This window comes from Helobdella robusta (assembly GCF_000326865.2).
Source record: "Helobdella robusta unplaced genomic scaffold HELROscaffold_9, whole genome shotgun sequence".
NCBI lineage: Eukaryota > Metazoa > Annelida > Clitellata > Rhynchobdellida > Glossiphoniidae > Helobdella > Helobdella robusta.
The window spans coordinates 3,405,351-3,415,965 of record NW_008705512.1 but is presented as its reverse complement, the minus strand read 5'-3'; the positions used below and the strand labels follow the sequence as shown (position 1 = coordinate 3,415,965).

The following is a 10,615-nucleotide window of genomic DNA, read 5'->3' as shown; positions in this document are numbered from 1 at the left end:
ACAAACACACACAGCTTAGATGTGCAATTTTTCCAACAAAAACTTCATGGCCATTTTCAAGTTTATTGAGTTCATAAACCAAACTTTTGTCAAATTTATGCGCGGTCTAGTTTATATGAAAAGCTTCCACATATGTGAGTGTGTATGTATTTGAAAATATGTTTTATTTACATAAATAAAGCAAAACGTGGAAACTTAAAAAAAAATGGAAAGAATTGAGAACATAGAAGGAGAAAATGAGAAAGAGAGAAAAAAGATGAAAAAATGACAGATGAAAAAGAGAGAAAGAAAGAAAGATTTAGACATATAGAAAGAAAGAGAGAGATAAAAAAAGAGAGAGAGAAAGAAAGAGAGAGCAAGTGCAAGAATTACAATATATGTAATCATATAAAAATTTAAAGTTAGACAATTGACAATTGAGAAAAGTTAGAGAGAAAGAGAGAGAGAGAGAGAGAGAGAGACAGAGAGAGAGAGAGAGAGTTAGAATAAATATATAGGGGTTCGACGTTATTGGCACGATGACATATTGTTCATCATTGCAGTTTCATTTTTTGTCCCTTTTTTCAACGTTGCAATTCGTCAGGAATATTGTTTACGATGCACATCCTGCTTTTATGATCTTTGGTATTTTTAACTTCCGTTCTTAGAATTCATCGTCGTCCATCATCAACGTTATTGTGTTTGATCATCATCTCTCATTTCTCTCATAAAGTCATAACCATCACCATCATCGTCATCATCATCAACATCATCCTTACCTTTATCTTTCTCCTCCTCATCATTATCATCAGCATCATCGTCATCATCATTGTCTTCGTCATCGTCATCATCATCGTCACAATCATCATCATCATCGTCATCATCATCGTAATCATCATCATCATCGTCATCCTCATCGTCATCATCATCATCATCCTTACTTTCATCCTCATCATCATCATCATCCGTATCATCATCATCATCGTCTTCGTCATCACCATAGTTGTCGTCATCATTTTCATAATTGTCTTTATTTCATTCACTTTATTCTTTGGAGATGACGTCAAAGATGGATCCTGGATAATGGATGAGTTGAATTTCTGTAGCTCTTTGTTAATTAAAAAAAAAATAAAATGAATTATTTATCTCACAGTCGCGTCGTTAATAATATAAATTTAATTTGTATTTCCAAAAAAAAAATTTTTCTCTGAAGAATTTAAAAAAAATTTAAATAAAAAATTTAAAAAAAAATTAAATAAAATAAGCTGGAGAAAAAATGTTACTCGATCATTGTAGCCGGCAATTGAGTTATTTATTATACTAGTTAATCATCCTAATTACAAATTTTGTATTACAAAATTGTATCATGTCTTTTTCATTTTTACATATTTTGCTTTCATCATTATCGTGGGTTTCATTACTAACAACACCAATGTCATGTTATCATCATCATCAGATGTCACCATTATAGTCTTCATTATCATATTCATTGGCCATTTCATCATCATTAATTATTACAATACTTATTATTCATATTAAAATTATTAGTTCTCCCATAAATAATAATTTTTTTGGATGAATTCACAACCAACTACATCAAAATTACCATCATAACCAGCAAACTACTCATTAAGACTTTTTATTATGGATATTGTTAACTTATTTGAGCTGAAAACACAAAATGGCGAACAAAAAATGAAATTTAAATTTTCTATATCAGCATTGTAAATAATTTAAAATTCATAGGCATGACAGCATCAAGTGCATTTCTAGTTTGAAAAAAATATTCTCTCTCTCATTGCATGTAGAAAAATTTGTAATAAAAATTTTCCGGTCTGAACTTTTTACGTTTTGTCGTAATTACGATACGTAATTTTAGCGCACGCAACAAATTACTATATCTACATAATCCTGAGTATGTATTATTGAGTTTGTTTGTTTGTTTGTTTGTATGCTAGTTTATATTTTGTATCTTTGTATGTTTGCTTGTTTGTATATTTGTATGTATATTTGTTTGTTTGTATGTTTGTTTGTATGTTGGGGTATAGTATAAAATTGTATGCGAAATGTATTGCATGTAAAAAAATATTAAAATTTTTATGTAAGGTCCTGAAGTGTATATTTGCTGGCATGTTACAATGCAGGACAAACTGTACATATATATATATGATGTTGAAATGTTTCTAAATTTTTCCATGAATTATTTATTTTATTTTTTTAAACAACAAAAATCAATAAACAAGGAATGATTAAGTCACCTTGCTTTTTAAATAACTGAAGTTTTCAATATTCTTCAAAATATTTGAATCTGACAGCCTCAAAAACCTTTACGACATGCAAGATGACACTGTAAAATGATAACTGAGTTACAACAAATCTCTATATATGCAAGTGCATAGCCAGGCATTTTTGACAAGAGGTCAAAACTGAAAATGGTCAAAACTGAAAATTTTTGTGGGGGTGTTTAAATTTGTTAGTAGGTGCACTTTTTTTTCTTACTGTACATCTTCAATACGCTCTTCCACATACGATGTATGCATTATGTATGTATCCCGGAAATGTAGATATGTACCTATACTTGTATGTGCTTTAGGATATTTTCTGCGTTGTATTGTTTGCTACATTCATTCATGCATCCATACATTCCTACACACATACATAAATACAAACGTACATGTGTACGCAAATATGTACTTATGTATATGTGTACGTGTATAGGTACGTACATAAGAGTATCTATTTGTCATTGTTTTTTTTGTTTGCTTATTATCTGTTCGTCTTGTTTGCGCATAAATTTTGTGTTGATCGTTTGTCTTTTATTAATCAATACACTTTAAAAACATTTCAACCGAGCACATATATGTGTGTGTGTATGTATATGTCTGTATGTTTATATGTGTATACATACATTATATTATGTGTGTGTGTGTGTGTGTGTGTGTGTGGGTTTGTGTGTGTGTGTATGACATAAGAGATACGCACACACATATGCATAAAAAGTATTTTAGAGTGTGTGTGTCTGTGTGTTTGTTTGTGTGTGTGTGCGTATGCGCGTGTGTGTGTCTGTATGTGGAGAGGTATATAGATAGATGTCTTTGTGGCGCGCGTATTTTTGGGTATTTCCGCGTGTCACGTGATTAACGAAGCAATGCAGGCTTTTATCGCCGAAAAAATTTAATTGCAGTGAGATGAAAATTTAAAGAAAGAAATTCATTTTAATGATGACAGTGGAGGAATGGGAGAATTTTTAAATGTTCTTTTTTTATACAACGGTTTTTTATTCGTATCTGTTAGCTAGAAATTGAGAAGTTTTTTTTGTATTGTGAAATTTTTTGGAAATATTATTTGGTTTTATTGCTATTGCACATGAATTATTTAACTGCTACAATTTTCACATCTGCTACATACACTCACTCACTCACTCACTCACTCACTCACTCACTCACTCACTCACTCACTCACTCACTCACTCACTCACTCACTCACTCACGCACTCACTTACTCACTCACGCACTCACTCACTCATTTACTGCACAGATGTAACTCAGCTGTAGATCCGGTGACATTTTTCAACATCTACATGAGTTACTCCATTGACTCCATTTTTGGACCCGTCTGCGAGTATTCCCTTGCTCCGATTGGTCGATATGCTGGAGCCTGGGGAATCCCAATAACTTCTGCTGGCGGTTTTTCCCATTCGTTCAAGGGTTCTTCGGCTGAAGGAAGAAAAAATTTTCGCTATTTAACCAGTATGAAAGCTTCGTCTGATAAGTTGGCGTCCTTTATTATCAGACAGTTCTTGCCGGCATTTGGCTGGCGTAGAATGAAGGTGCTCTTTGAACCGTTGCATACCGTCACCCTCATACAAAAGTTAGTCACTCACTGTTTTAGCGCCACATCATTTTTAGTTTTTGCACCGCTTTTATAAGATGTTTGATGTGATTATGTGTCGTTGTTGTCAGTCGTTATTTATTTGATGTTGTGGCTATTACGTGTGTTGCTCGTTGTTGTTTCTGACTACTGTTGCGTGTCCTGCTGTCGAGTCTATTGATGTTGTGGCTATTACGTGTGTTGCTCGTTGTTGTTTCTGACTACTGTTGCGTGTCCTGCTGTCGAGTCTATTGATGTTGTTTCTATTTAGGGCCGTCTGATAGGCCAGTGGTTAAGATCGCCAAGTGCTGTTTCGCAGTGACCTGGTTCGAATCTGACAAAATGATCTCGGCCTATCACATGCTTCGTGTGTGATGCGTCATTTAGTGTGTATTCATATGAGCTGTTTGTGTGTTGCTGGCTCCTCTGAACCTAGGATCTTTAACCTTGACCTTTAACTTTTTTAACCACCATCTAATGATTCATACCGAGTTTTACTTGCAGGTAAAGTAAGTCTGAATAAGATTGACTTTTTTATTTCATTTTATTTCAGTTTTATTTGTTATCAATTTGAAGCAGGAAATGCAAAAAATGTCAATTTTGAGTTGGACGATACGATCTGAAAAGCAATTTAGATAACGAAATCCTTAACGCGGGCCAACAGTTTCTAAATTAAAATCAAAATATTTAGATAAATTTCATTCCACATAGACGGATATTAAATTAATATTTGTATTTTTTATAGTAAAAAAAAATCTTTAATTTGAGAAACTCTAAAAACTATTTGTTAATAAAATCAGTTGTAAAATTCTGATGGAAACATTCAATGCACAAAAAGCCCCGTAGAAATATAATCAAATGTTGAAAACATTGCCTGAAAAATGTTTCACAAAAATATTTTTCATTTGTTCGATAAATTCAAAATAAAATATTTTGGTAAAAAATAAAGCACGTAAAACATTTGGCTTAAATTAGGTAGCTAACGTTGAAATATTGTTATATTGCTCGCTCTTCACCCTTTTACGACGGTTACTGAACGAACAACATCGTTTGTTCTTGGGGAAAATCTTTCTGTTTCTGTAAACTCGCTCGCTCAACGTTGAATAAGTCGACATTGTTCATGTACATATAATAAAGAGAGATGACTAATTGGTGACACGTGTGTTGAGTATTAGTTAGTGTTCAAAATGTTATAAAGTTTAATAATTGAAATCGAACGAGAAATGACTCACCCATTATTGTTAATAATATTTTTATTGCTTAATTGTTAGTTGTAATTTTGTATTATTATTTTTAATGAAGTAAAAAAACAAAACTTAAAATTGAGAATTAAAATATAAAATATGAAGAGTTACGCAAATAATAATGTGTAAAAGTGTATGAACAGTGTTCAAGAGCTTTAAGCGTGTTAAAAAGATAACTCTAACTTAACTAGGATAACTCTCCTCTCAACTTATGTGCTCGCCTATTAAATACCAGCAGACCTCGCTCCCTAGAGCTTAACTAGTTGTCTAACTCCTTCTAACTAGAGCTCAACTAGTTGTTTAACTCCTTCTAACTAGAGCTTAACTAGTTTTCTAACTCCTTCTAACCAGTCAGTCCCTTTTGTATGTCACCTCATTCTTATTATACAAAGTTTTATATGTTCTGATTAATACATTTTATTATTTTATATTAAGCTACTTTATGTCTGTGAGTTTGCTGTCTCGTCGTGAATTACTATTATAACTTAACTATCATTACAAATACATACCTTAACATATATTTATATATAACTTATATTTACTTATACCTCCTAACCTAAATTATCATCTACATAATAATATGTACTAATATGAGCCAGGGCCATTAAATATTAAGTGTTTTCATCAGATTTTCAAGTACAAATTTGTGAACGTTAGGTGTTTTACTGGTTCTTCAATTGTTGATGAACATATTTGAAAAATAATTTTCTTCACTAAGTGCCTTGTGGTATGGAACGCAAAATTAAAACTGACAATACCGAATATAATGAAAATTCAATACTTTCATCATTTCTTGACAAGATTTACAACGTGTACGTGTGTGTGTTTGTGTGTGTTTGTGTGTGTGTGTGTGTGTGTTTGTTTATTTGCTTGCCTTACAAACGCCAAATGTCAATCCCAAACTTTGAATAATTAACAAAGCTTTCTTAAGTTAAGTTTTCTATTTAAAAAGTGAATTTATTTTTCAAACAACAAAACGCAAACTAATATTTCGCATTAATAAATAAATGTACATGTTCGTAAAAAACATAAATTCTACTCAGTCCATTAGAAACCTATGAAAAATTTTCTCAAATAAAAGTGTTTGAGTATGTGTGTGTGTGCGTGCGTGTGTGTGTGTGTGTGTGTGTGTGTGAGTGAATGTGTGTGTAATATGCCACAAAACTAAAGAAGTGAATATAACAATTAACAAACACACATATATATATGTATATATTTATATATATATATATATATATATATATATATATGCACTTACACATACACCTAAAAAGAGGCATATTTATATAACTATATTAACTCAAGCCATATAAAGAGTACTAATCAAATAATATCTTGTGATGTAAATTATTTTATATACTATGTACGTACAATGTTGCTATAAAACCAAGTGGCAACAAATAAAAACAACATTCTTGATACAACGACAAAAATGTATTAATCTTTTTTAAAATTATGATAACGGCAACAAAAAGATGAATTCCAGATGTACAGTATGATCGGCGTGAAATTAACTAGAGCCATTATCTGAAAAATAATACAAGAACATTTGTTAGTTAATACATAAGAAAAAGCCGGCGCGTTAAAAAAGTCCAATAAACGTATAGAAAGATGTCCATTCACCATGCTCTAATGAACCCACAGTGCAATATCCTTCCTATACATCAACTACAACAACAACATCAACTACAACAACAACATCAGTAGCTGCAACAGCAGCCACAAAGTCAGCCACAACAACACGAATTACATCATTGACAGAAAATGTGCAAACAACATTGACAACGACATGTACAACTAGTTTGCTTGTTTGTTTGTGTTTGTGTCTGTGTGTGTGTGATTTGTTTGTTGTGTCAGTAGTTAGTGCTCTATAGGTAGAGCTCTGATCAGGCTATTTTGTTGGATATCATGAAAGTTATCCTCTAAAAAAAGTTTAGATCTGATTGGAAAAAATGGATAAGTACATAAATCATTCAACAGAAGAATGAATGAACAAAATCAATGAAAGAATGAACGAACGATTGATTATATAAACAAACAAACAAACAAACCAACAAATGAATGATTAAATTAAACAATTCTAATACCAAATAAAAACCGCGATTGTGTTTCAATCAATGAAAAATATATTGAATATTGACGGAATGGATGTACTCTTCACATTCGATATGACGATGTAGTGGGGCTGGGTTCGATAGTTTCTGTAAGCATTTGACAATGACGGAATTTGAAATGACAGTTTAATTTGCTGTGCCATTCAAAGGAGAAAAAGAAAAACATTGATAATTTTAGAAAAATAAATTATTACAACAACACTTTTTCTTTCTTTCTCGTGCCTTCTCCTTTCGGGACATTGGCGACCATCAACCTCCTCAAAACCCGATTTTTAACACTTCGTAGTAGTTGAAATGTGATGATATTCAACAAGTTACACAAGGACTTCACGAATGTGATTTGTTGTTTTCCGCGATATCTTTACAACAACACTGAACCATTAAAAACAATAAAGTGATTAATAACACTTACACGCACACATACACATACACAAACCACGCACACACTTACACACACACACACACACACACACACACACACACACACACACACAACTGGATAGAGAGAGGTGATAAAGATGAAAAAAACGACGAATTAAAACAATTTTTTCTCATTATATTTAAAATTTGTCAATCATTTGAAACCTCTTCAAACAAAATTCGAAATATTAATTGATACCAAATTTATTTGAAATTTCAATTTGACAAAAAAAAATTATTTTATAACTTCAAAAGATTCCTACACCAATTAAACTAACAAGAAATAGAACTAATCACTTCAGCTCAACACACCCATTAAAATAATGCGGACAGTTGTCAAAAGCACTCAAGCTTGCAGTGTCACATTCATCTGACCATACTTCAAACTCTGATTAGTATTTCTTTCAAGTTTAAGAATCTAATTTTTTTGCAATTTTCTTTGAAATATTATCAGTTCTACGCTATTATATTTATTTAAAAATAAAATCAAACGTAAAATACTCGTCCATTATTATCCAATTTTCAAAATTTGAAAAAATCAATGTTTTAGAATGACGTACCTCACAAGCGAACTATGACAAAATGACCTAGGCCTCAAAGAAGAAAGAACTGGACAAAATGGTTTAGTTAGAGAAACATAGGCTTAAACAAATTTATGACTCACAAAATTACATACTTAATTCACAAACATTATTTTTATTTGATTTAACAAATAAGTTATGAAGTGTTGAGAAAATTTTAATGTTTAGAATGCGTGTTGAAGTAAGCCCCTGAATAAAAGATTAAGATGGATTGGGCATTTTGAAAGATGAAAAGTATAGACTGAGTGTCAGAATTCTGTAGAGTAAAAACCAAAGTTAAAATAGAAATACTATGTGCAATACTATAATACAATCACATGTCTAAGTTTTTGGTTCTCATTTTTCTAATTTCATCTATAAAAAAAGTTGTAGGCAGACTTGGTGAAAAAAATTTAAAGAGATAAACTTTGACTTTTTAATGACCTAGGTTAGCTACATGGGGCGATGAAAATTTTTCTGATTGACAGGTTCGATGAAATCTCATTTTCTGTTTTTTTTACTAAAGAAAACTGGCTTCAAAGGCGATGATGACGACGACGACGATGACGTATTGATAAAGAAAACGATATCATCCGTAAAATATGAAGAGTGTTATTTAAATAAAAAATATAAAACTAAACAATTTCTCAATAATCAACTTTGACGTGTAAACTAAACTAAATTTTAAGAAACATTTAAAATTGAATTCAATTTTTTCTTAGAAAATAAGGTTTAATCACCGACAACCTAATCCAAACTTCACCCACCAACAGCTATTGCTACCACACTAGCAGCGCCATATTTGACACGAACAAATTCTACAACTATCCGCTCGACCTGGACGTCAGTTCCATCAATGTAGAAGACTCCACCAATCAAATACTAACCGAACAAATTGGAGCTAAGTATGCCGGTTAGGTTTGTTGTCCTGTTTTGACTGCTGTTGATGATGCTATTGTTGTTGTTGCTGCTGTTGCTGTTGTTGTTGTAGTTGGAACTGTTGATGTAATGTTGTTGGTGCTGTTGCTTTTGATGTTATTTTGGTTACTGATTAGGATTGGGATGAGATTATTGTAACATTAAAAAACACACACACACACAATTACACATACACATACACACGCACAATTACACACACACACAATTACACACACGCACTCACACAAACACACACACACACAATTACACACACACATACACACGCACAATTACACACACACACACACAATTACACACACGCACTCACACAAACACACACACACAGTGCACATAAAAAATTGCGAAGCTCGCATTACTCGAATTTTTATGTGATAGGCGGTGACCTCTTTTTACTAATAAAATTTTGAGATATACAGTTAAAGTGTTGTTTCCGCTCTTTTAACTGTTACGTGTCGTTGCAAATGTTGATGTTGTGTTGTTTTATGTTTGCGATATGGCATTGCTAATTCCCTTGCTTATGCTGTGTTGTTGTGTTTGCTGTTGTTGTTGATTTTCTAGCTTATTTATGGTACATATGTTAAGAATATTTTGAGTATGAATATACAATATAAAAATATTTGAATATTTTTTTTTGAAGTTTGGTTTATTATATATGTACATATATATTATAAAACATTTAATGCTATGATTTACATAGTTATTAAATTTATTTAATTGTCGAAGTTTCATTTTAAAATTTTAAAACGAAGAAAATGGAAATAAAAAAAAAATATGAGTTTTTATTAAAATTTATTCGTAAAATTGTAACCGTTATTGTTCATTTATGTAATTGAACACACACACACACACACACACACAAGCACGCACATAATATGAAATTAAGTTCCATCGGGAGTTTCAATCGATATGCAAATGCAATTGGCACGCCATGGGCCAAATTGATTTATTACGAACGTGCAAATTTTTAAGACTTCCAAAATTATAAGGTTGCCAATCTTTCCAATTTTATTGTGTGAAACATGGTCGTTTTAGTCATTGCAAACGCTATCATCGTGATTATCATTCTTTGTCATCTTCGTCATCATCGTCGTCATCATCGTCATCATCATCATCATATTTATTCTTGTTTTAAATTTTGGTTGCGTTTGTTTTTTAATTGTGAGTTTGTTTTCAAAAGTTGTGGATGTAATTGAGTAAAAAAACTGTTCTATAGAATGAAATCTCCTTAATTGCTTTTAGCATTGAACACTGAATAAAAAATAATAAAATGAAAATAAATTGTTTTTAAATTTTAAAGTTGATATAAAATTTATGATTACTCAGCAAAATAAATAATGCTTTTAAATTGCGAGCAAAGAAAATTATACACAAATTATATACACATATATGTCTCTCGTCAAAATGATGGAGTATCAAATTTGTGATTAATTTTAACGTAACTTGAAACTTTCATTCCAGGTATAAATTGAAGATAAATTAAAAATTTTAA

At 31.4% G+C, this 10,615-nt stretch overlaps 1 protein-coding gene across 1 annotated transcript; it reads left to right on the top strand.

The window, feature by feature from the left end:
- Positions 1–2,509: 2,509 nt before the first annotated feature.
- On the top strand, positions 2,510–9,498 carry HELRODRAFT_166253 (hypothetical protein; the record flags this gene model as incomplete). The annotated part of the gene is made up of 5 exons (XM_009033226.1): positions 2,510–2,559; positions 3,517–3,849; positions 6,738–6,893; positions 8,961–9,100; positions 9,452–9,498. 5 exons carry the CDS (start codon positions 2,510–2,512, stop codon positions 9,496–9,498), a joined length of 726 nt encoding a protein of 241 aa, XP_009031474.1.
- Between the last annotated feature and the right edge of the window lie 1,117 nt (positions 9,499–10,615).